Source organism: Doryrhamphus excisus, chromosome 19 (genome assembly GCF_030265055.1).
Source record: "Doryrhamphus excisus isolate RoL2022-K1 chromosome 19, RoL_Dexc_1.0, whole genome shotgun sequence".
Taxonomy (NCBI): Eukaryota; Metazoa; Chordata; class Actinopteri; order Syngnathiformes; family Syngnathidae; genus Doryrhamphus; species Doryrhamphus excisus.
This window is the reverse complement of record NC_080484.1, coordinates 14,722,987-14,750,847: the sequence shown is the minus strand read 5'-3', so window position 1 is coordinate 14,750,847 and position 27,861 is coordinate 14,722,987. Positions and strand designations below refer to the sequence as shown.

General features: G+C 42.9%; 1 protein-coding gene across 5 annotated transcripts; it reads left to right on the top strand.

Moving 5' to 3' along the window:
* Positions 1 to 431: 431 nt before the first annotated feature.
* On the top strand, positions 432 to 27,517 carry actn1 (actinin, alpha 1). Of its 5 annotated transcripts, none has more exons than XM_058057199.1 (22): positions 432 to 1,256; positions 10,386 to 10,500; positions 10,571 to 10,690; positions 12,599 to 12,685; positions 12,748 to 12,835; positions 13,157 to 13,235; positions 14,184 to 14,265; positions 16,911 to 16,996; positions 18,711 to 18,803; positions 19,013 to 19,243; positions 19,315 to 19,462; positions 20,437 to 20,587; positions 20,660 to 20,768; positions 21,135 to 21,275; positions 21,352 to 21,534; positions 21,658 to 21,792; positions 21,863 to 22,042; positions 22,686 to 22,832; positions 24,607 to 24,687; positions 24,847 to 24,912; positions 26,751 to 26,909; positions 27,001 to 27,517. In XM_058057199.1, the coding sequence occupies exons 1-22, from the start codon at positions 1,158 to 1,160 to the stop codon at positions 27,157 to 27,159; spliced, it is 2,739 nt and encodes a 912-aa protein (XP_057913182.1). In that variant the 5' UTR covers positions 432 to 1,157; the 3' UTR covers positions 27,160 to 27,517. The 5 variants fall into 5 exon arrangements, with proteins under 5 accessions (XP_057913182.1, XP_057913180.1, XP_057913185.1 ...); XM_058057197.1 differs by lacking the exon at positions 16,911 to 16,996 and adding an exon at positions 14,690 to 14,775 and having other exon boundaries at positions 433 to 1,256; XM_058057202.1 differs by lacking the exon at positions 24,607 to 24,687 and having other exon boundaries at positions 433 to 1,256.
* The last annotated feature ends 344 nt before the right edge of the window (positions 27,518 to 27,861 follow it).

The window sequence follows — 27,861 nt, the reverse complement described above, 5'->3', positions numbered from 1 at the left end:
ATAGAAAGTAATATATAAAAGTAATATATAGTGACGTCGGTGTTAGAAAAACAAACCGAGCGTTTAGAGCAATCCCATACTTTTTCCAAATGCGCAAACCTCATGATCTGAAACTTTGGCATGGTTTAAACACGACGATACAACATTTATTTATTCTAGTAAATGTATGTCTTTATTTTGGAAATGTCATCTGATTTACATACCATTGTTTCTTGTAGTGATCTGTACTACTGTTTGCAGTAAAAAAATCTATCTCTCGCGCTCTCTTGCACACACTTCCTGTGTTTTATCCAATAAAATCACAATAGCAAGGTGAGTTCACGAGCATCAGAATACTGAACATCAACACCACAACGCTAAGAGTTCGTTGCAGTATGTTCATCTGACTTTTATAATGCCAAACACAATCAAATTAAGGCCTTTCCATACTTCTTTAAAAACTGTTTTTACCCTAATTCAATCATTTATTATTTTTGTGCATGTAAGCGTACTGAATTGAAATACATTTTCCCTTTACTGTCAGGTTATTACAATGTTAACAGACAGTACTCGAAGCTAGGCGTAGCTAATGAAGTGTCCAGTAGCCGTACTTTTACAAATGGATAGCAATATATGTCGGTGTTTAGCTCCACAAGAACCCTGCTAAATGTTTCGTTACAAAGCCGTTTATTGAACCTTCTGCTACAATGAAGTCAGGCTAATTAGCTTCGAGCAAACTGTCAATCACACTTTGGTACCGTCTAAAAGCTTCCCCCATGACGCTCAGGTTAGCCAATCAGCGACGAGAAGGCGGGCGCCTTTCGCGGAGGGGTCCAATCACATTCACCAGTTGGACATCGATTTTATTAAAGTTTTTTTCTTCTCTTTTACCGTCTGTCGCACATCGACACCCGACTTGATCCAGCGGAGTGTTCGCTGAGAAACCACACACACACACACACAGGGAGGGAGGGAGAGAGACAGCAGGGGAAGCCGGGGGCGGACCATCGCAACGAATCTCCCCCTACGCACCGAGGTGGAGGAGAAGGGGAAGAAGAAGAAGGGTGCTGAGAGAACCGGCGGCGGAGAAACACGAACGAAGCCGAGACATACTGAGCTGTTGAGCTGCTCACACACACATACACATACATACACACACACACACACACACATCCGATATGGACCACTACGAGGACGACAATGACTATATGCAGCAGGAGGACGACTGGGACCGGGACCTGCTCCTGGACCCCGCCTGGGAGAAGCAGCAGCGAAAGGTGAGCCTCACTTCCGGGATTGGTGTTGTTGTTGATGCGTCGTCTTCACACCGTGTGTACTTGTACATGTGACGTGTGAAGTATTTAGTAGACTACATTCACAGTTTTTTACCATGTCATGCAACAGATGCCATTCATGCTAGGATGCATTTACTCAATCACCCCCCCCCCCCACCACCACCAACCCCCGCCAGCTAGGATAGGATTAGCCCCCCCCCACAATTGGAAGCAGTCATCTGCTCTTGAGGCTGGAGCCTATCCCAGCTAGTTTGAAAGACAAAAGTACTTTTTAGGCTAAATGTGAATACTATAGGTAGTATTTGAAGTACTCAACACTTATTTTAAGTAGTCATTACCTGTACTTTACTTTAGCAAACAATACTCATTGTCATTTATACACACAGCACATGAATAACAAGTCATTGTAATTTACTGGGGACTCCACAGTGGGGTCTTCCCTGGTCTATCTCCGGGGTCGAGGTTGCCGAGATTGTCAAAAAGCTCCTCGGTGGTAGGGTGGGTGGATAAGATCCACCCGGAGTTCCTTAAGGCCTTGGATGCTGTGGGCATGTCTTGGTTTTGACACGGCTCTGCAGCATCGCATGGACATTGGGGGCAGTACCTCTGGGTGGTGGTCCCCTGTTTTAAGAAGGGGGACCGGAGGGTGTGTTCTAACTATCGTGGAATCCCACTCCTCGGCCTCCCTGGTATGGTCTATTCATGGGTCCTGGAAAGGAGGATCCGTCCAAGAGTCGAATCTCGAATTCAGTGTGGTTTTTGTCCTGGTGGTGGAACTGTGGACCAGCTCTAGACTCGGCAGGATCCTTGAGGGTGTATGAGAGTTTGCCCAACTACATGTCTACATGTGTTTTGTAGACTTGGAGAAGGCATTCGACCGTGTTCCTCTGGGAATTCTGTAAGGAGTCATTCCCGTATGACCGGTGTCAGAGTCTGGTTCGCATTTCAGGCAATAGGTCTGATTCCGCCAGGGCTGCCCTTTGTCACCAATTCTGTTCATTACTGTTATGGACAGAATATTTAGGCGCAGTCAGGGCGTTGAGGGGTTTTGGTTTGGTGGATGCAGGATTAGGTCTCTGATGATGTGGTCCTGCTGGCTTCATCGAGCCGTGACCTTCAACTCTCACTGGATCGGTTCGCGGTCGGGATGAGAATTAGCACCTCTAAGTCCGAGTCCATGGTTGTCGCCCGGAAAATGGTATAATGCCATTTCCGGGTCGGGGACGAGGTCCTGCCCCAAGTGGAGGAGTTTAAGTACCTAGGGAGACGGCGAATTGGTGTGGCGTCTGCAGTGATGCGGTCTCTACATCGGTCCGTTGTGGTGAAGAGAAAGCTAAACCCAAAGGACAAGATTGCGGGTAATGAGTTTTCTCCGCAGGGTTGCTGGACTCTCCCTTAGAGATAAGCTGAGAAGCACTGTCATCCGGGGAGAGACTCGGAGTAGAACTGCTGCTCCTCCGCATTGAGAGGAGCCATTGAGAGGTGGACTGGGAATCTGGTTAGGATGCCCCCTGAAGGCCTCCCTTGGGAGGTATTCAGGGCACGTCCAACCGGTAGCAGACCTCGGGGAAGACCCAGGACACGTTGGAGAGACTACGTCTCTCAACTGGCCTGGGAACGCCTCGGGATCCGACGGGAGGAGCTGGATGAAGTGGCCGGGAAGAGGGAAGTCTGGGCCGTCCATGAATAAAAACTCATTGTAATTTACATACACAGCACATGGGGGGGGGGGGGGGGGGGGGGGGGGGGGGGGCTCAGGTGGTAGAGTGGTTGTCCCCCAACCTGAAGGTTGTTGGTTGGGTCCTCTGTCCTGCCGTAATCATGTAGAAGTGCCCTTGAGCAAGATAGTGAACTCCAGGTGCTCCTGATGCTGTGTCATCAGTAGCTAAATGTGCTGACAGTGTTAAAGCGCCGGGAGTGTCTTGTAGGTGGAAAAGTGCTATATAGAGTATTTACAATGGATATGAATATGATATGATTGATGCAGTGATTGTGGAGAAATGAAGGAAAAGGAGGTCACACACACACACACACACACACACTCACAGAGACACACACAGGTTTGAAGAGAGAGACAAAAATGGGGAAGAAAAGCTGCGTGGAATCTGAGCAAGCGCTGTGGTTTGGGTTGGGCTTGTGTCAGGAGCGAGCGTGCCCAAAAATGGTAATAATCTCACCCCTCTCTTGTTGCCGCTTGGAAAACGGGCCCCCGGTTTCTTCTGCTTCTGGTTTCCATGATGTCATCACTGGGTGAGCCCGGCTGGTGTAGAGAAGTCTGGACTTTGTCAGACTTTGCTAGAAAAGTGAAATGATTGAGTTGCTTGTTTGAAGAAGGAGGTACGGTAGTGCACGCTACTCTGTAACATAACTTGCAGCCTCCTGGCAGCTGTGCACTTCATGCTTGGGGGGGGGCAGGGTGGGCGGGGGTGTCCTCAGCCACACTTGCAGCTGCAAACGTCCTCCACCATGCATTCATGTCCTGCAGGTTTTGTTGTTAAATGCACATACATAATAATAATCATTTAGTTCTTTATACAAAACAAGACAAATACTGCAGTATGCATTGCAAGGCGTAGGAAGAGTACCTTATCTACGAATAAAGGCATATCTTATCTTATCTTATCTGGGCCTCTAGTTGCATTATTAATGAATTATATCATTTATATGGCTAGCATAGAATTGACATACGTATGAAAGAAAAATAGACAATTTTCTGGAGTCATAGTATTATGAGGAACAAGAAAACCATCAATTAATGCATTTGTCATTTTTGGAAAAATGGGTTGTGGGAAAAGCCCTAATATGGCAATAAAGTCAGAATTAATAATAAATCTTCTTGTATTTAAATTTAAATATTAATAAAAAAATAAATTAAATTTAAATATTAATAAAAAAATAAATTAAATTTAAATATTAATAAAAAAATTAAATTACATTTAAATATCAATAAAAAATTAAATTAAATATCAATACAAATTTAAATATTAACAGGGTGGCACGGTGGTCGAGTGGTTAGCACGCAGACCTCACAGCTAGGAGACCAGGGTTCAATTCCACAATGGTTGTTTATCTATATGTGCCCTGTGATCGGCTGGCCACCAGTCCAGGGTGTACCCCGCCTCTTGCCCCAAGACAGCTGGGATAGGCTCCAGCACCCCCGCGACCCTCGTGAGGATAAGCGGTAGAAAATGAATGAATGAATGAATGAATGAATTAAAATATTAATACAAATGTAAATTAAAATATTAATACAAATTTAAATTAAAATATTAATACAAATTTAAATTAAAATATTAATACAAATTTAAATTTAAATACAATTTAAATGCAGCCCCTAAATTTAAATTAAATACTGAAAAAATAAATTATAAGAAAATAAGAGCAAAAATGAAATGGTATTCTAAGGAGAAAAATAAAAGTTTCAATTTTACGAGAATAAACTCAACTTTCACAAGCACCCCCAGAAAGATGGGGGCCATTGATGAGGGAAATGTGGAATGCGCTTGGAGTCAGAAATTCAGGAGAAATGTTTGCGTCACGCAGGTCGGGGCGGTGATTCACACACGCTGAAGCCAGCGTGTTGGAAAGTCTCCTGGATTCCCGTTCAAGTTCCAACCTGAGACGGCCGCCGCCATGACTACTTTCATGTCTTTGCACACCCAGTTGTCTGTGGGACGCGCCGCCAGAGGCAACTCTCACATATTTCCACGCCATTGTCTTCCACACACACACACACAGTCCTGACAAAGTGTGGCCAGGCACGTTACAGGTGCTCGACTTTTTCTACACATTTGTCCTTATAAGGCCGTAAGACACCGTCCCAGGCCACGCCTACATTGCAAGGCATCCATTTCCTCGCGCTCAATTTAAAGTGTGTTGCATCACATGGCGGGAGTTCTGCATTCAGTGCGCCCTGCACGACTTGTTGTGCAACGCTTGTGAGCGGTTGGATGAGTTGTACCGGTTGGCTCTCCGATCGCTGGTGGAAAGGCCATCATAAACATCTTTGCTATCAGAAAGGTGGAAAAAAAGTTTGCATGTTCTCCCCATGTGTGGGTTTTCTCCGGGTACTCCGGTTTCCTCCCACATTCCAATAACATGCTAGGTTAATTAGCCACTCCAAATTGTCCATAGGTATGAATGTGAGTGTGAATGGTTGTTTGTCTATATGTGCCCTGTGATTGGCTGGCCACCAGTCCAGGGTGTACCCCGCCTCTCGCCCGAAGACAGCTGGGATAGGCTCCAGCACCCCCGCGACCCTCGTGAGGATAAGCGGTAGAAAATTAAGCAGTCAAATGGTTATGATGATGATGGGGTAGTGTGATGATGATGATGATGATGGGATAGTGTGAGGATGATGATGGGGTACTGTGATGATGATGATGATGATGATGGGGTAGTGTGAGGATGATGATTGGGTACTGTGATGATGATGATGATGGGGTACTGTGATGATGATGATGATGATTATGGGGTAGTGTGAGGATGATGATGGGGTACTGTGATGATGATGATGATGATGATGATGGGGTAGTGTGATGATGATGATGATGGGGTAGTGTGGTGATGATGATGGGGTAGTGTGATGATGATGATGATGGGGTAGTGTGATGATGATGATGATGGGGTAGTGTGGTGATGATGATGGGGTACTGTGATGATGATGATGATGATTATGGGGTAGTGTGAGGATGATGATGGGGTACTGTGATGATGATGATGATGGGGTACTGTGATGATGATGATGGGGTAGTGTGATGATGATGATGATGGGGTAGTGTGATGATGATGATGATGATGGGGTACTGTGATGATGATGATGATGGGGTAGTGTGATGAGGATGATGGGGTAGTGTGATGATGATGATGATGGGGTAGTGTGAGGGTGATGATGATGATGATGGGGTAGTGTGAGAATGATGATGGGGTAGTGTGATGATGATGATGATGGGGTAGTGTGAGGATGATGATGGGGTAGTGTGATGATGATGATGATGATGATGGGGTAGTGTGGTGATGATGATGATGATGGGGTAGTGTGAGGGTGATGATGATGATGATGATGATGATGGGGTAGTGTGAGGATGATGATGGGGTAGTGTGATGATGATGATGATGATGATGGGGTACTGTGATGATGATGGGGTAGTGTGATGAGGATGATGGGGTAGTGTGATGATGATGATGATGATGATGATGATGGGGTACTGTGATGATGATGGGGTAGTGTGATGAGGATGATGGGGTAGTGTGATGATGATGATGGAGTACTGTGGTGATGATGATGATGATGATGATGGAGTACTGTGGTGATGATGATGATGATGATGGAGTCCTGTGATGATGATGATGATGATGATGGAGTACTGTGATGATGATGATGGGGTAGTGCGTTACCGTCAAGCTGAAGGAGTCCTACGGATCACGGATGCCCTGTGGGACTCCTGAAGCAGCTGACGGCTACCATCACCCAAGCGGCACACGGCTTGGGTGATGGTCGAGGCAAAAACCCAGTTGTGGGAGGACTCCTGTGAGGCCACCGTTTACAGTGGGGAACAGGGACCTGCTGACCTTGACTGAAGATGTCATCAGACAGTGGAAGGAATACTTTGAGGTCCATCTCAATCCCATTGTGTATGAGGTAGTACTGATTATGAGGTAGTTAGTGGTGAGTATGAGGTAGTATTGAGTAGGCATAGACCACTGAGAGTAGTAGTAACTGTGGTGGTCAGGGATAAGCCTCCTTTTGTGGCGTAGCAGCCACAGCTCAGTGTTTTCCTGAGTCAGGTGAGGATCAGCAGTGGAAAAAGCAGCCGGCGGCACAAAGCAATGCAGAGCTGACTCATGATTACTGAACGTGCATGCAGGAAGTACATTGTGTGGTCACATGGTTACACTTGCTTTTTCACCAACATGGCGCCTGAGAGGTTAGAAATCATTCTAAGAGGTGGAATTATGATTTTAACACATAAGGAGCTGATGTGGGATATATGGCAGTCTTCTTCTTCTTCTTTCTCTTTGGGCTTTTCCTGTCTTCTGCATCTGTCTCTCTCACACCAACTACCCTCATGTCCTCCTTCACTACATCCATAAACCTCATTTTTGGTCTTCCTCTACGCCTCCTACCTGGCGGCATCCTTCTACCAATATATTCACTATCTCTCAACCCATGTCCCAACCATCTCAGTCTGACCTCTAACATGTAATGTCTCTCTGATGGATTTGTTCCTGATCCTATCCATCCTGGTCACTCCCACTGAGAACCTCTTTTCCTCAGTGGCACTGTCTCTCGACCAAACAACATGGCTGCTCTCGTCGCAGTTTTGTATACATTTTCACTTTCATTTTAGCTGAAACTCTTCTATCACGCCTGACACTTTTCTCCACCCGTTCCATCCGGCCTGCACGCTTCTTCTCTTCTGTTGAACCCCCAAGTACTTCAAATCCAGAACAACGGACATAGAAAAAAAATGAAAAATTCATATCCTGATATATTTAGGTTGAATATTGATTTACAATATATAGTTTCAAGTTTTTATTTAAAAAAAATACTGAAAATGAGGATTTTTTTATTTTCATTTTAAAGCTTCATACAAGATGCACATTAAAAATAAATAAATAAATAATAAAGATTATAATAAATAAAATAAATAAATAAAATAAATAATAATAATAAATAAATAAAATAAATAAAATAAATAAAATAAACAAAATAAATAAAATAAATAAAATAAATAAAATAAATAAAATATAATAAATAAAATGCCACTACAATAAAGTGGGTCATTATTTTCTAAATAAATATAATCAGGGTCAAATATAATATTTTTTATACCAAACCTTCAGCTATGCTCCAATCCAAAGAAGGAAATATGAAGGAGTCCCTGGTTTAAATGGACATTTTACAATGTCAACAAGTCAAATATACTTTCAAGTAAACAGTCGTATTAGCATGGCCTTATTTAGTGTCAGGAATACCAAAGTGTGGACTGCATCAGGCTTGTTAGCAGCTGGCTAACTTCCTTCCACATGTGTGCTAGACTTTGTGCTAAATCACCGGGACTTCAAAACTTGGCTAGACATGGCGAGTCTATTGTTTCCAGCAGGCTTTTATAGCCTTTTTTTTCCACAGTTGCAACATGTGATAGGTTGCTTTTCCTTTCATGAGGAACAGGAGCGCACCAGACACGGCACACGTTCCTCATATTGGAGTTTGTGCCAACATTTAAGGTGGTGAAAAGGATTTATTTTATGCTCTGTATGGAAGTAACCTCCATATTACAGAGTTACTACTTAGTCATGGCCCATTTTGTCCACTGTAGACGTGCTAGCCTGTTAGCTTGTACTGAGCCTCATGGATTCTGCTCCACTCCTCACTTTCAGACTATATAGATATCAACGATATGGTTGGTTTTCATATTCTGCTTAAAGCAAATATCGATATTTTTTAAAATATTGATATATCGCCCAGCCCTAATAATATACATAAATCCATCCATACAACTCTACATCCTCTCGCACCGCAGATAGATTGCAGTCCTAAGAGACAAGCATAATTTTGGGCAGGCTTCCAACTTTTGGCCTTTTTTTTGCTGTGATGTTGCTAGCGTGTGTTCATCAAAAAGACCCCAGCAGGCCGCAGGCCGCGTGCACATCAATCCTCCTTGGGTGGCTTCTATCCTTGGAGATGAAACGGCGTCTGATGCCGACTCTGGTAGCAGAATGACATGCCGTTTCCTTCCTGCTGTGTTGCCAGCACAAAAGTCAAGCGGTGGCGCGAGCCCTCGTAGCGCTGCCTTTTATGGGATGATGTCCGCGCCAGAAGGAAACACAGCTGGCCTTCATGGATCTCTGCCGTACCGCACTTGTACTGGGCTGGAATGCGGACACACTGTCACAGTACTTTTAGCAAGATGCCTTACTGTGTGCGTGTGTGTGTGTGTGTGTGTGTGTCGTGTGTCTTTCTGCTGTGTAATTTATACACCTTCTACCTGAACAGGACATCTCCACTTCTAAGTGTTGCCATTTTTAGTCATGTACAGTTATATACATATATGTATATATGTATATATACATATATGTATGTATATATACATACATATATGTGTATATACATACTACATGTATGTATATACATTTATGCACACACATATATGTATATATGTATGTATGTATATATTTATATATGTGTGTGTGTATGTATATATATATACACATATACATGCATATATGTATATATACACATTTATACACACACATATGTATGTATGTATATATATGTATGGATGTATATATATACATATATATGTATATATGTATCATGTATGTATACATTTATACACACACATATATATGTATGTATATATGTATATATACATCCATATATATATACATATATACATACACACATATATACATACATACATATATACATATGTGTGTATAAATGTATATATATGTATATATACATATATGTATGTATATATACATACATATATAAATATATACATGCATATATACATACATACATATATACATATGTGTGTGTGTGTATAAATGTGTGTATATATATACACATATATGTATGTATATATACATATATGTATATATATGTATATATATATATATATATGTATGTGTGTGTGTGTGTATGTATATATATATATATATATATGTATGTGTGTGTGTGTGTGTATATATATATATATATATATATATATATATATATATATATATATATATATATATATATATATATATATATATATATATATATATATATATATATATATATATATATATATATATATATATATATATATATATATATATATACTGACACATGTATTCCGAGTAGTTCAACTTCATGTTACTTACATTACATGGTAATATTACCACATTATTCTTGTACAATTTGTTAATTACAACTTCTCTCTTCATATTTTGACTTTATTCTGCCGATTTTTTTTTTTTAGCTGTTTTAGCTGTGTGTTTTGTCGGACGATATTTTCAGAATTAGCCACGGGCCAGTAAAGAAACAGCGACGGGCCTCCAGTGGCCCCCAGGCCGCACTTTGGTTATCTTGCTGGTGTGAATTTCTTTGTTGTGCAGACCTTCACAGCCTGGTGTAACTCTCACCTGAGGAAAGCCGGCACACAGATCGAGAACATCGAGGAGGACTTTCGGGATGGACTCAAGCTCATGCTCCTTCTGGAGGTCATCTCAGGTGATAAGGGAGGAGACACGCTCGTCTTGGGACGCAACGTGAACATAAACGTGAAAGCTGTCTTTTTCAGGAGAGCGTCTGGCCAAACCGGAGCGTGGCAAGATGAGAGTTCACAAGATCTCCAACGTCAACAAAGCGCTGGACTTCATCGCCAGCAAAGGAGTCAAACTGGTGTCCATTGGCGCTGAGGGTGCGTGACTTCTCAGTCTCTATTCGTCCATACGTGCATCACGTAATCTCACCGTGGTTGCCATGGTTGCAGCTCATAACCACCAGCATCAAAGCTCCAACAAAGTAGATTTTACAAGCTTTTCATGACATCTAAGATGGTAAATATAAAAGAATATGACATATAACCAAGACATTATACATAGGGCCACCGTCCCTAAAATACCCGTTCAGTCCGTTCAGTTGCTAATGCTTTTTTTTGATTGGCTGGAGAGTCAGTTCACCGGTCCTTTTGCAGGGCGGGACTATCTGCTTGCTTGTCGGTCTTATCCTATCGTCGCGCCTCGCTCTGTGGGTGGGTGGGGTTAGCTGACTGAAAGACCTCGTTCATTCCGTTCACAAAAAATAACTAGTTCTTTTGACCCGTTCGTTCATGACCGAGACACCACTAGTCATCACGTGTTGATGCGCTGTTGAGTCGGAACGAACGAGAACGAACGAGAACGAACGAGAACGAACGTGAACGAACGAGAACGAACGAGAACGAACGAGAACGAACGTGAACGAACGTGAACGACTACTACTACTCGTTTGCCGGCAAGAACATTTCAAAATGTTTAAAATCTTCGTCTACCAAGTGGAACCAAATGTCACAAACCATCCGCCTATTGGAATCCACTGGAATGTAATGGCGCGAGCCAAGTTGTGCCAATGATGCTAGGAGTCCACTGGGCCAGTGCCAGTTGGTGCCAAAGATTATGTGATTCCCGCATAGTAACTCGCTGTGGCACTGAATAACAGCAATATGGCAACATATTGGCTGAGCGAACATTAATTTGTGGGTCACTCGGAGGCGTAATTCCACCGCATGTCTTTTACGCCGTGTCGCACACCCACGTGTCTGAGCGACACCTCGCAACATTTGACCGTCGCGCTCGAGCAGCTCCCAAAGCGCCTGATCCTGATTGGATTACAGCGAGAAGCCTGCGATTACTGAAGATGACCCAACCTGCTGAAGCCCATTTTCATGATGGACACCACCAGATACAGCCCATCTAGTGTATGGTGCACTATAGATACTCTATGTACAGTATACTGTATGTACGTATATTGCATACATACAGTAATATGTACTGTACATACCAGGCTAGTGTCAACTCCCCTTCTCCCACATCTCCTTGTACCAGCGCATGGAATCCATGACCCCGTTCGCATTCATTAGCATTCAGTCATCTTCATCCTAAATGATGCTGGGGACCAAAAGAGGGGTCAATATTTAATAAAGGTCAATAATAATAATAATATCTAATTCATTCATTCATTCATTCATTCATTCATTCATTCATTTTCTACCGCTTATCCTCATGCTGGAGCCTATCCCAGCTGTCTTGGGCGAGAGGCGGGCCACATCCTGGACTTGTCGCCAGCCAATCACAGGGCACATATAGTGCCATTAAATTAAATTAAATTAAGTTAAATTAAATTAAATTAAATTAAATTAAATTAAATTAAATTAAATTAAATTAAATTAAATTAAATTAAATTATTTATTCATTCATTCATTTTCTACCGCTTTTCCTCATGCTGGAGCCTATCCCAGCTGTCTTGGGTGAGAGGCGGGCCACATCCTGGACTTCCAGCCAATCACAGGGCACATATAGTGAAATAAAATAAAATAAAATAAAGTAAAATAAAATAAAATTAAATTAAATTAAATTAAATAGAATTAAATGGAATTAAATAGAATTAAATTAAATTAAATTAAATTAAATTAAAAAATAAAATAAAATAAAATAAAATAAAATAAAATAAAATAAAATAAAATAAAATAAAATAAAATAAAATAAAATAAAATAAAATAAAATAAAATAAAATAAAATAAAATATATATGAAGGCGTGATGTTGATACAGTGATGTTTCCCCATGCAGAAATAGTGGACGGTAATGCCAAGATGACCTTGGGGATGATCTGGACCATCATCCTTCGCTTTGCCATCCAGGACATTTCAGTGGAAGGTAAGGAACGCGCCGCTGCAATGAGGGCTCAGCGGCTGAGCCGTCCTTGTCGTCCATCTCAGAGACGTCGGCCAAGGAGGGCCTCCTGCTGTGGTGTCAGAGAAAGACGGCGCCCTACAAGAACGTCAACATCCAGAACTTCCACATCAGGTGATGACTGTTGCTGCTACCTCACGGGATGTCATATTTTCCCAACAGCATGTAAAGCTCATCATTCCCGCTTTGTCCTTCATCCAGGACCACGTAGTAAAATAATGTCCCATACTGTCCCTTTAATATCAAATATGATGTACTTACGCTTGTACTTGCGTATCCAATCCTTTACATCAATTTACATACATTACACTAGTATTGGGATGTGGGGTGCTTGCTGCTCATTTAGTACACTGTGTACTACTGTAGTACTATTTTACTCGTACACTAGCACACACGTCGAGGCTTAACAATCTTTGTCCTTTCTTCTGTCCTCAGCTGGAAGGATGGTTTGGGTTTCTGTGCGCTCATTCATCGGCACCGTCCGGAACTCATTGACTACGCTAAACTACGCAAGGTACTGCTACACACCACTTGTACTATACATGGAAATACACTGTCTTACACGCCACTTGTACTTGATGGAAATACACTGTCTTACACGGTATTTGATGGAAATACACTGTCTTACACGGCACTTGTACTTCATGGAAATACACTGTCTTACACAGTATTTGATGGAAATACATTGTCTTACACAGTATTTGATGGAAATACACTGTTTTACACGGCACTTGTACTTGATGGAAATACACCGTCTTACACAGCACTAGTATTTGATGGAAATACACTGTCTTACACAGTATTTGATGGAAATACATTGTCTTACACAGTATTTGATGGAAATACATTGTTTTACACGGCACTTGTACTTGATGGAAATACACTGTCTTACACAGTATTTGATAGAAATACACCGTCTAACACAGTATTTGATGGAAATACACTGTCTTACACGGCACTTGTACTTCATGGAAATACACTGTCTTACACAGCACTAGTACTTGATGGAAATACACTGTCTTACACAGTATTTGATGGAAATACACTGTCTTACACAGTATTTGATGGAAATACACCGTCTTACACAGTATTTGATGGAAATGCACCGTCTTACACAGCACTAGTACTTGATGGAAATACACTGTCTTACACAGTATTTGATGGAAATACACTGTCTTACACGACACTTGTACTTGATGGAAATACACTGTTTTACACAGTATTTGGTGGAAATACACTGTCTTACACAGTATTGGATGGAAATACACCGTCTTACACGGCACTTGTACTTGATGGAAATACACTGTCTTACACAGTATTTGATGGAAATACACTGTCCTACACGGCACTTGTACTTGATGGAAATACGCTGTCTTACGTGGCACTTAATGGAAGCAGATTACACAGTACTTGTACTTGATGGAAATACGCTGTAGCTGTCTCCCATGATGATGTTTGTCAGGACGACCCCATGACCAACCTGAACACGGCTTTCGACGTGGCTGAGAAGTACTTGGACATCCCCAAGATGTTGGATGCAGAAGGTGAGCGTCTCCAAAACGTACTAACACACCAACACATACTCCTGGGCTTTTTAGCAGCATGATATAGAACTCATTCATTGAAGTATACAGTGTACACAGTATACAGTATGTAGATATAGTAGATATGATACAGTGTAGCTTATTTGTAGGTTAGCATAGCAGTGAAGTTTTGTAGGCCACGTCTACATGAAGTTTTGAGATGAATTGTGTGTGTGTGTACTAACTTCACTTAGTACTTCTTTTCCGGAAGTGACTTTCTCCAAGTGTGGGATTGGCTGAAATGTCCCACCATCCATGTTGGATGATTTCCAACATAGGTTCATCGAAGCGTTTCTCACGCTATTATGAAAAGGCGATCCAATCCTCCGTGTGTTCTACTTCCTGTTTGACGAGCGCACCCCCCAACCTCCTCTCTCCCTCGCAGACATTGTGGGCACTGCCCGTCCGGACGAGAAGGCCATCATGACCTACGTGTCTAGCTTCTACCACGCCTTCTCTGGCGCTCAGAAGGTACCCTGGATGCAGCGTCTCCTTGCCTCCTTCCCTCCTCGTCTTTTCTCCCTCAGGTCTTCTCCTAACCACGCCCCTTTCTCCCTGCAGGGGTGGGGCTCTCACTGTGTGCATGTGGTCACCACCGAAATGCATGATGGGAACACGTCACGTCTCCGCGTCTGTCTGCTCGTTTGCTTGACTCGGGCGCCCCTAAATGTCCCATCATTATTATTGATGGGGAATACCCATTCGTATTGATTATTCAGTCATATTGATGAGGTTGCCATGACGATGCACTTCATCTGCCATCACCAAAAATACTCTGCTTCACTCCATCATGTTTTGTCCAAATATACACACTTAGTACACTATAACACACTCATTCAAACACATTACTACCATATATGTAGTACTCCACACTGCCCACTAGGTGGCACACACACATCTTATTATGTCTGCTATATTGGCTAATAGATTTCTTTATACATGATTTATTGGTCTCCAGGACTAATGTAGTGAGTGTAAAGGTGACTATAGGGGTGTTATTTTATGTCTAAAGGGCTCTAATTTTAAAAATATGCATTTAGAAGGTGGTAAACAGGTTTTCTATGTCTTATTGTCTCTTATGATGTCTACTATATTGACAAATAGGAGTGTAAAGGTGACTATAGGGGTGTTATTTCATGTCTAAAGGGCTCTAATTTTTAAAAAGTGTATTTAGAAGGTGGTAAACAGGTTTTCTATGTCTTATTTTCTCTTATGATGTCTACTATATTGACAAATAGGAGTGTAAAGGTGACTATAGGGGTGTTATTTCATGTCTAAAGGGCTCTAATTTAAAAAATGTGTATTTAGAAGGTGGTAAACAGGTTTTCTATGTCTTATTTTCTCTTATGATGTCTACTATATTGACAAATAGGAGTGTAAAGGTGACTATAGGGGTGTTATTTCATGTCTAAAGGGCTCAAATTTTTAAAAAGTGTATTTAGAAGGTGGTAAACAGGTTTTCTATGTCTTATTTTCTCTTATGATGTCTACTATATTGACAAATAGGAGTGTAAAGGTGACTATAGGGGTGTTATTTCATATCTAAAGGGCTCTAATTTAAAAAATGTGTATTTAGAAGGTGGTAAACAGGTTTTCTATGTCTTATTTTCTCTTATGATGTCTACTATATTGACAAACAGGAGTGTAAAGGTGACTATAGGGGTGTTATTTCATGTCTAAAGGGCTCTAATTTTAAAAATGTGCATTTAGAAGGTGGTAAACAGGTTTTCTACGTCTTATTTTCTCTTATAATGTCTACTATATTGGCTAATAGGAGTGTAAAGGTGACTATAGGGGTGTTATTTCATGTCTAAATGGCTCTAATTTTTAAAAATGTGTATTTAGAAGGTGGTAAACAGGTTTTCTATGTCTTATTTTCTCTTATGATGTCTACTATATTGGATAATAGAAGTGTAAAGGTGACTATAGGGGTGTTATTTCATGTCTAAAGGGCTCTAATTTTTAAAAAGTGTATTTAGAAGGTGGTAAACAGGTTTTCTATGTCTTATTTTCTCTTATGATGTCTACTATATTGGATAATAGGAGTGTAAAGGTGACTATAGGGGTGTTATTTCATGTCTAAAGGACTCTAATTTTAAAAATATGTATTTAGAAGGTGGTAAACAGGTTTTCTATGTCTTATTTTCTCTTATGATGTCTACTATATTGACAAATAGGTGTGTAAAGGTGACTATAGGGGTGTTATTTCATGTCTAGAGGGCTCTAATGTTTCATCCATCCATCCATTTTCTATACCGCTTATCCTCACAAGGATCACAGGCATGCTGGAGCCTATCCCAGCTGTCTTGGAGCGAGAGGCGGGGTTCACCCTGGACTGGTGGCCAGCCAATCACAGGGCACATATAGACAAGCAACCATTCACACTCACATTCATACCTATGGACAATTTGGAGTGGCCAATGAAGCTAACATGACGCCAAATTTGAGCTGAGCATCCCTGAGAGCAAAACCCGCAGACAGACTGGAGACCTTCTGCCCCCTGCTGACCTTCTTTTGTCTCTGCACACTTTTACTCGTGTTGTTTTTGTGCCTTTCTCTCTCCTCTGGTGGCTTTTTCTCCTCTTGTTCCTGTGATGTGTGAGCAGATATCATTAGCACCTTGAGGCCAGACGAGAAGGCCGTCATGACTTATGTGTCGTGTTACTACCACGCCTTCTCAGGCAAGCAGAAGGTGAGCGACCGAAGGTAGCACCCACCATCATCATCATTCCCCAAGATATTGGCAGGGACAGGCACACTTTATTTACGCTAATGTTGAAACTAACACGCTAACATTACATTCCAACATAATGCTAGCTTAGCATGTTTTCTGAAGAAAAACCCTATGCTCAAACTCACAGCTCTGTAGCATGTGGACATGAGTAAAATAGCAAAAATGCTATCAGTTAGCATTCTAGCACCTAGCACAGGGGTCGGGAACCTTTACTATGAAAAGAGCCATTTTACGTCCTTGCCCATTAAAGAAATAGAAGTGCAGTGTGCATGTGTAAGGGATGCTAACCAGTAGGGTTATCATGCTATCATTTTGGTAAACAAGAGAATAGAAGAATGTATAAGGGATGCTAACCAGTAGGGCTATCATGCTATCATCTTGGTAAACAAGAGAATAGAGGAATGTGTGAGGGATGCTAACCAGTAGGTTTATCATGCTATCATCTTGGTAAACAAGAGAAGAATGTGTAAGGGATGCTAACCAGTAGGGTTATCATGCTATCATCTTGGTAAACAAGAGAATAGAAGAATGTGTACGGGATGCTAACCAGTAGCGTTATCATGCTATCATCTTGGTAAACAAGAGAATAGAAGAATGTGTAAGGGATGCTAACCAGTAGGGTTATCATGCTATCATTTTGGTAAACAAGAGAATAGAAGAATGTGTAAGGGATGCTAACCAGTAGGGTTATCATGCTATCATTTTGGTAAACAAGAGAATAGAAGAATGTGTAAGGGATGCTAACCAGTAGGGTTATCATGCTATCATCTTGGTAAACAAGAGAATAGAAGAATGTGTAAGGGATGCTAACTAGTAGGGTTATCATGCTATCATCTTGGTAAACAAGAGAATAGAAGAATGTGTACGGGATGCTAACCAGTAGCGTTATCATGCTATCATCTTGGTAAACAAGAGAATAGAAGAATGTGTAAGGGATGCTAACCAGTAGGGTTATCATGCTATCATTTTGGTAAACAAGAGAATAGAAGAATGTGTAAGGGATGCTAACCAGTAGGGTTATCATGCTATCATTTTGGTAAACAAGAGAATAGAAGAATGTGTAAGGGATGCTAACCAGTAGGGTTATCATGCTATCATCTTGGTAAACAAGAGAATAGAAGAATGTGTAAGGGATGCTAACCACTAGCGTTATCATGCTATCATCTTGGTAAGCAAGAAAATAGAAGAATGTGTAAGGGATGCTAACCAGTAGGGTTATGCTATCATGGCATGATGTAAGAACACTATATAACTACCTCGGCACCTTTACTATGTAGCATTCACACTTTTAGCATGTTAGCATTTCTGCTATTTTACCCATGTCTACATGCTAATACATACATGGCATGATGTAAGGACACTATAGAACTATCTTGGCACTTTTGCTTCGTAGCATTCTAACTGTTAGCATTTCATGTCTACATGCAAAATTGTAATCGGTCAACACTTGGCATGCCCATAAAGGTTTCCGTGGGGTTTGTATTGTTCTCCTGTGATGGAGACATGTTGGACGACAAGGTTTTTGTGGTTGTGAAGCTGAGGTAGCGCCATAATGACGTTTGATAGAAAACAACATGTCTGCACCGAGCTTCTTTGTTGCTTTTCCTACTTGGGTTTCCTGCATCCATGCGTCCAAATCCATGATGGCTAACTCCGCCCCTCACTCACACAGGCGGAGACGGCGGCCAACAGGATCTGCAAGGTTCTGGCCGTCAATCAGGAGAACGAGCAGCTGATGGAAGACTATGAGAAGCTGGCCAGCGATGTGAGTCTCCTCACTTCCTTCCCTTCCTCTGTCCCGTCTTGGCCAACTTTCATGGGCCCGGGGGACTGGCATATCGTTTTTAATTCAAAATAATCCTAATTTTGCCCACCTGAAAGCAGTTTGACACAAGACCAGTAGAAAAAAGATTGATGCTCCTAACTGGTATTTCTCACACTGCCTTTCCATCATCCTACCATTGACACACACAGCTGCTGGAGTGGATCCGCCGCACCATCCCCTGGCTGGAGAACCGCAGGCCGGAGAACACCATGCAGGCCATGCAGCAGAAGCTGGAGGACTTCCGCGACTACCGCCGCCTCCACAAGCCGCCCAAAGTGCAGGAGAAGTGCCAGCTGGAGATCAACTTCAACACGCTGCAGACCAAGCTGAGGCTCAGCAACAGGCCCGCCTTCATGCCCTCCGAGGGACAGATGGTGTCGGTGCGGGGTTTTCTTCTCCTGCCGGAGGAAATGAGAAGGAACCAAACATCCTGACCGACTGTCTCTTGCAGGACATCAACAATGCTTGGTCCAACCTGGAAGGAGCGGAGAAAGGCTACGAGGAGTGGCTCCTCAATGAAATCCGCAGGCTGGAGAGACTGGACCACCTCGCTGAGAAGTTCCGACAGAAAGCCACCATCCACGAGTGCTGGACAGAAGGTAGAGAACATAAACATGCGTGGCGTGAAGAAGTCGTTTGAAGTAGTAGTTTGTAAATTGAAACAAAAAAGAACCCAGCAGGAGTGGAAAAACACAATCAAGTCATTCATTCATTTTCTACCGCTTTTCCTCACGAGGGTCGCGGGGGTGCTGGAGCCTATCCCAGCTGTCTTTGGGCGAGAGGCGGGGTACACCCTGGACTGGTCGCCAGCCAATCACAGGGCACATATAGTGCCATTAACACGTTGTTTTGGACAGCCATAATAAATTAAATTAAATTAAATTAAATTAAATTAAGTTAAGTTAAGTTAAGTTAAGTTAAGTTAAGTTAAAATAAAATATATATGAAGGCGTATAAGATGTTGACCGCTGCTTATCCTCACCAGGGGGGTGCTGGAGCCTATCCCAGTTGTCTTTGGGCAAGAGGCGGGGTACACCCTGGACTGGTCGCCAGCCAATCACAGGGCACATATAGACAAACAAACATTCACACTCACATTCATACCTATGGATAATTTGGAGTCGCTAATTAACCTAGCATGTTTTTGGAATGTGGGAGGAAACCGGAGTACCCGGAGAAAACCCACGCATGCACGGGGAGAACATGCAAACTCCACACAGAGATGGCCGAGGGTGGAATTGAACTTGGGTCTAGTAGCTGTGAGGCCTGCCCGCTAACCACTTGTCCGCCATGCAGCCATGCAGCCATGCAGCCCAACTTTATTTCAAGCTAGGACTTGATTGTGTACCAGGGTACACAATCAAGTCCTAGCTTGAAATAAAGTTGCAATTTCTCAGAAAATGATGAGGAAAAATAATGTCCTGATGGTTACATTAAACACAGCAGCAGGCTAACCCAAGCATTTTACTTGTTTACTTCTTACTTGTGAATGAAATGTGTTTTCAATTAAAGTTAACAGGGTTTGTTAATGCTGAATGAGGATTGAAAATGATGAATATGTCTCCCCCTCCAGGCCAGGAGGACATGCTACAACGTAAGGACTTTGAGACGGCGTCGCTGTCCCAGATCAAGGCTCTGCTGAAAAAGCACGAGGCCTTCGAGAGCGACCTGGCCGCCCACCAGGACCGCGTGGAGCAGATCATGGCCATCTCGCAGGAGCTGAAGTAAGTTGGTGTTGGTGTTGATCGAAAATCAAGGAAATGCATATTGACGCTCACGCCGCCATCGTGCTTCAGTGAGTTGGATTACTACGACTCGCCGAGTGTCAACGCTCGATGCCAGAAGATCTGCGAGCAGTGGGACTCTTTGGGGGCACTGACCAAGAAACGCAGCGACTCTCTGGAGGTATCTTCGTCTGAATAAGCACCACTGGTCCTCCAGTTTCCATGTTGACATGTGACTCTCGGGGCCCAGACACACACCCCTTAATTCTTACTTTCACTTTCATTGGAGCACATCCCTGACCATCTTTCTTCTTAATCTGGGTACCTTTGAGTACAATCAATATACAACATATATTACATAGCAACATCATGACAGGAGACCAGGGTTCAATTCCACCCTCGGGCATCTCTGTGTGTTTTGGACAAAATTATGTTTGTAAGCAACATATGGGGGCATGTTGGTAAAGCATGAAAGCCCGAGGACCACCTGAGGACCATGTGTACCTGAGCAAAGGTTCTTGATAAAGGTGTTTACTGTTACTTCCAGCGAACAGAGAAGCTGCTAGAAACCATCGACCAGTTGTACCTGGAGTTTGCCAAAAGGGCGGCGCCCTTCAACAACTGGATGGAGGGCGCTATGGAGGACCTGCAGGATTCCTTTATAGTCCACACCATTGAAGAGATCCAGGTGAGTGAGTCCAGCCGTAGAAACAACCTTTGCTCTTTACCCGTCTTGTCAACCGCCGGTCTCTACCGTGTCTCAGGGACTAAGTACGGCCCACGAGCAGTTCAAGGCCACCCTGCCAGAGGCGGACAAGGAGCGCCAAGCCATCCTGGGCATCCATAACGAGATTGCCAAGATCGTGCAGACCTACCACGTCAACATGGCCGGCACCAACCCTTACACCACCATCACCCCCCAGGAGATCAACACCAAATGGGACAAGGTCCACCATGTGTCCTTTACATGCTTTTTACATGCATTTTCATATTTGAGAAGATGAGCTGACACCACCAGAAACTGTAGGAGAGCCCATATTCTTGTCATGACGTCTCCTGTGCGCCTGCAGGTCCGACAGCTGGTTCCACAGCGAGACCAGGCCCTCATAGAAGAACACGCCCGGCAGCAGAACAACGAGCGTCTCCGCCGACAGTTTGCCAACCAAGCCAATGTCATCGGGCCCTGGATCCAGACCAAGATGGCGGTCGGTACCAAGAGAAACTACCGTATTGCCTGTTTTTTCCCTCGCGTGCAACCTCCTTTGTCTCGAGCAGGAAATTGGTTACATCTCCATGGAGATGCACGGCACCCTGGAGGACCAGCTGACCCACCTGCGCCAGTACGAGAAGAGCATCATCAACTACAAGCCAAAGATCGACCAGCTGGAGGGAGACCACCAGCTCATCCAGGCCGCCCTCATCTTTGACAACCAGCACACCAACTACACCATGGAGGTACATAATGTGATAATAGTAATAGTGGTGTATACTACACTACTCATAGTACGCAGTGGAGGTAAAATTACCATATAATATTGTCTTTCTGTCCTAAAAAGTGAGGGCTCTAATTTCGTAGACCAGGCCGCGCCAACGGGGTGTGGCCAGCTCACTTAGCAAATTTTGGGAGCAGCGCAGTCTGGTGCGCCGCCGCGCACCCACGCCTCCATCCCTCCCGACGTAAGTTGCAAAGAGGGATGAGAGAAGGCGTGAGAGGGTTTAACACAAATGAAGGCCCCTCATTGACTTTAAATGCTGGACTGGACTGCCATCAGAGGCCACCATGCGTCATTCACCACATCAGCACACATCAGTTACATTAAACACAGCAGCAGGCTAACCCAAGCATCTTACTTGTTTCCCGCCAGCATTCCTGGTCCACATGGCCAAATAGGAGAACCTTTGATGCTATATATCTCCTCCTCATCCTCCTTGAGGATGAACAGTAAAAAAATAGATCCACTGCCACCCTACCCCACCTTGCGCTGCGCCACGAAATTAGAGCCCCTCAATGTCATGTTTGCAGTAAGCGTACGTAGGTGATTGTCATGTAAGTGCAAAAAGAAGCCGTGACACTAAAACGTACGGGTACGCTCTGCAGCACATCCGAGTGGGCTGGGAGCAGCTGCTCACCACCATCGCCCGCACCATCAACGAGATCGAGAACCAGATCTTGACACGGGACGCTAAGGGCATCAGCCAGGAGCAGCTCAACGAGTTCCGGGCGTCCTTCAACCACTTTGACAGGGTCAGTAAGCGACGCCTGGCGGCAATAGAGTCATCAATAGCAACTATTACTTTCTCATATTGGCAATACTGTATATTCATGGATATTCATAATTGATTCATCTTTATGACAGGAAAAGTCATTCTTTTATGGCAACACCGTCATGGTGAAATATTCAAGAAAAAATACAATTATTACAGTCATATTATTATTAACTAGGGACAATTAGCTTGCCAAAAAAGTTATGAGAGTAAAGTCAAAATATTATATGACATTGTGGGAATAAAGCTGTAATATGATAGGAATAAAGTCATAATATTATGAGAATAAAGCTATAATATTATGGGAATAAAGTCATAATAGTATGGAAATAAAGCTATACTATTATGGGAATAAAGTCATAATATTATGGGAATAAAGCTATACTATTATGGGAATAAAGTCATAATATTATGGGAATAAAGCTATACTATGATGGGAATAAAGTCATAATACTATGGGAATAAAGCTATAATACTATGGGAATACGGCTATAATATAATGGGAATAAAGTCATAATACTATGGGAATAAAGCTATAACATTATGGGAATAAAGTCATAATCTTATGGGAATAAAGTCATAATATTATGGTAATAAATCTATAATATTATGGGAATAAGGCTGTAATATAATGGGAATAAAGTCATAATACTATGGGAATAAAGCTATAATATTATTTGAATAAAATCATAATATTATGGGAATAAAGTCATAATATTATGGGAATAAAGCTATACTATGATGGGAATAAAGTCATAATACTATGGGAATAAAGCTATAATATTATGGGAATAAAGTCATAATGTTATGGGAATAAAGTCATAATATTATGGTAATAAAGCTATAATATTATGGGAATAAGGCTATAATATAATGGGAATAAAGTCATTATACTATGGGAATAAAGCTATAATATTATTCGAATAAAATCATAATATTATGGGAATGAAGTCATAATATTATGGGAATAAAGCTCTACTATGATGGGAATAAAGTCATAATACTATGGGAATAAAGCTATAATATTATGGAAATAAAGTCATAATATTATGGGAATAAAGTCATAATATTATGGTAATAAAGCTATAATATAATGGGAATAAAGACATAATATTATGGGAATACAGCTCTAATATTGTGGGAATAAAGCTGTAATATTATGGGAATGAAGTCATAATATTATGAGAGGATATTGAGCAGGATTATGTATGAAAAAAAGTTTAAATATTGCAAAAAGTAATGAGTGAAGTTGATATTGTGCGTGTATAAATATATATATATATATACACAGTATAGCATGTTGCATGGTTCACTGTGTAGGAGGACAACCTTTGCACACACCCCACCTCAAATACTATATGTACCTTGACTTTGTACACTACACCACTACTTTACTCAGCCGCTACTATGGCTACTATGTAGTACTAGTGTGTAGTAGTACTATGTAGTAGTGGCTGTCATACTGCACATTAACAGCTGAGAATGCCGTCTGTAGATCCTAATACTCTGTTCTGTTTGTCTCCTGCATGACCTCCCCCCCCCCCCCCCCCCCCACACACACCACCATCCCACCTCACCTCCCCAATGCATGGTGCACCCCCCTACCACCCTCTCACCCATGTCACCTACACCCCCCCCTCACCTGTCATCACCCCATGGACCCCATGCATCCGCCCCCTCCCATCACTGACACGGCTGTATGTGTTGCTGCATGCCCCCCCCCCCCCCATACCACCACCACCACCATACCCCAGGACCACTCGGGCACGCTAGGGGCGGAGGAGTTCAAGGCCTGCCTGATCAGCCTGGGCTTCGATATCGCCAATGACGCGCAGGTATAGTCGTGGCCCCGCCCCTCACTCAGATCTTTAACTGTTGTCTTCCTCTTTCCTTCCTTCTCCTTCATCTACTTCACCGCTTTCTACACTTTCTTATCCTCTTCCCCCCTTGGCTTCCTGTTCGTCCTCCTGTGTCCTCCGTCTTTCACCTCGTAGAAGAGAACAGGAGTGATGGACGCCGATGACTTCAAGTCCTGCCTTATCTCCATTGGGTACAACCTGGTAAAGCCGGCAGCACTCGTGCACTGACTGTGGACTGCATGTCTTTCATACGCACACCGCATCCCCTTGTGGGACTCTATCTTATCTTATTTTATGTAGTCTCCCAACACATAAACTAGACCCCTCGGATGACATCTTTGTCGACTAGAGCTGTCCTATCTAGTCTTACAGCACGAACCAATCAAGCCTGCTCCAATGACAGGCGAAACATCTTCTAATTAGCTGTCCTATGTAGTCTTTGAACATGAACTGACGATTCATGCTCCCATGACAAGTGAAACCTCTTCTAATTAGCTGTCCTATCTAGTCTTAGAGCATGAATCAATCACCCCTGCTCGGATAAGAGGTGAAACCTCTTCAAATTAGCTGTCCTATCTAGTTTTATAGCACGAACCAATCAAGCCTGCCCCAATGACAGGCGAAACGTCTTCTAATTAGCTGTCCTATCTAGTCTTTGAACATGAAATGACAATTCATGCTCCCATGACAAGTGAAACCTCTTCTAATTAGCTGTCCTATCTAGTCTTATAGCACGAACCAATCACCCATGCTCGGATAAGAGGTGAAACCTCATCTTAAATTAGCTGTCCTATCTAGTCTTACAGCACGAACCAATCAAGCCTGCTCCAATGACAGGCGAAACATCTTCTAATTAGCTGTCCTATCTAGTCTTTGAACATGAACTGACGATACATGCTCCCATGACAAGTGAAACCTCTTCTAATTAGCTGTCCTATCTAGTCTTAGAGCATGAATCAATCACCCCTGCTTGGATAAGAGGTGAAACCTCTTCTAATTAGCTGTCCTATCTAGTCCTAAAGCATGAATCAATCACCCCTGCTCGGATAAGAGGTGAAACCTCTTCTAATTAGCTGTCCTATCTCATCTTAAATTAGCTGTCCTATCTAGTCTTATAGCACGAACCAATCAAGCCTGCTCCAATGACAGGTGAAACATCTTCTAATTAGCTGTCCTATCTAGTCTTTGAACATGAACTGACGATTCATGCTCCCATGACAAGTGAAACCTCTTCTAATTAACTGTCCTATCTAGTCTTATAGCACGAACCAATAACCCATGCTCTGTCGGATAAGAGGTAAAACCTCATCTTAAATTAGCTGTCCTATCTAGTCTTATAGCACGAACCAATCAAGCCTGCTCCAATGACAGGGCGAAACATCTTCTATTTAGCTGTCCCATCTAGTCTTTGAACATGAACTGATGATTCATGCTCCCATGACAAGTGAAACCTCTTCTAATTAGCTGTCCTATCTAGTCTTATAGCACGAACCAATCAAGCCTGCTCCAATGACAGGCGAAACATCTTCTAATTAGCTGTCCTATCTAGTCTTTGAACATGAACTGACGATTTATGCTCCCATGACAAGTGAAACCTCTTCTAATTAGCTGTCCTATCTAGTCTTATAGCACGGACCAATCAAGCCTGCTCCAATGACAGGCGAAACATCTTCTAGTTAGCTGTCCTATCTAGTCTTTGAACGTGAACTGACGATTCATGCTCCCATGACAAGTGAAACCTCTTCTAATTAGCTGTCCTATCTAGTCTTTGAACATGAACTGATGAAGTCTGCCGGGACGACACTGTGCTAGCCAGTCAGCATGCTACTAGCATGAGTCAGGTTTTGGATGATCCGTCTCATGGCTAGCTAGCGATGCTGACTGAAGCGCGGCGTAATCTTGCGAGATTTCGTGAGATGGTGTCCAATGTCAGGCAGGATGACCTGAGAGTTTGTCTACCTTGCACCCGTGTCCTAGAAGGACCTCCCAAGATGATGTTTCCATGGAGACTCTTGACACGTCCTCTGTGTCGCACGCAGGGCGAGAGCGAGTTCGCCCGCATCATGAGCGTGGTGGACCCCAACCGCATGGGCATCGTCACCTTCCAGGCCTTCATCGACTTCATGTCCCGTGAGACGGCCGACACGGACACGGCCGACCAGGTCATGGCCTCCTTCAAAGTCCTGGCGGGGGACAAGGTACTCATCCGCCCACCGGGCCACCACTGTACATTAGGGCTTTGATTCCCTTGTGGCCCAGAAGGAAGTAAACACCTCTCTCCGTCCACAGAACTACATTTTAGCTGAGGAACTGCGACGGGAGCTGCCCCCCGACCAGGCGGATTACTGCATCGCCCGCATGGCCCCTTACACGGGCCCCGACACCGTACCGGGGGCCCTGGACTACATGTCCTTCTCCACCGCCCTGTACGGCGAGAGCGACCTTTGAACTCTACTACGCTCCCACCGCCGCTGTGTGCTCTTCACTGTCACCGCCACCCACCCCCACGTGCTCATTTTTTTTTTTTTTTTTTACGTCTCTGGCCTTATCTTTTTTTTTTTTTTTCTTGGCCCTTTGGCTCCTACCACAAGCTGTGTCCCATTTATTTGCTTCCCCACGCCAAGCTGCAGCTCTCTGGGCCTTTTACACGCAGGGAGAGACAGACATGTTTGTTTTTATGTCTTCATAAATGAATAAAGCTGACATATTTTATTATACGGAACATAACAGGTATTTTTCTTCACCTGATTGAAAGTAAAAGACAAACATTGTAATAAAAGACAAATTACTAAATACACTCTTGTTCTTATTGTTTCACTCAGCAATCATTTGGATGAATAAATTTATTATTCCATTCATTTCCTCCTCAAAAAGATGAAAAAATGCTGGAGCCTATCCCAGCTGTATTCGAGCGAGAGGTACACCCTGGTACTGGTGGCCAGCCAATCACAGGGCACATATAGACAAACAACCATTCCCATCCACATGCATACCTATGGACAATTTGGAGTGGCCAATTAACCATGTTAGCATGTTTTTTGAATGAGGGAGGAAACCCACACACACGGGGATAACATGCAAACTCCACACAGAGGCTGCGTTTGAATTCGGGGTCTGCAACAATACCCACAATATGAATCGATTCCATTT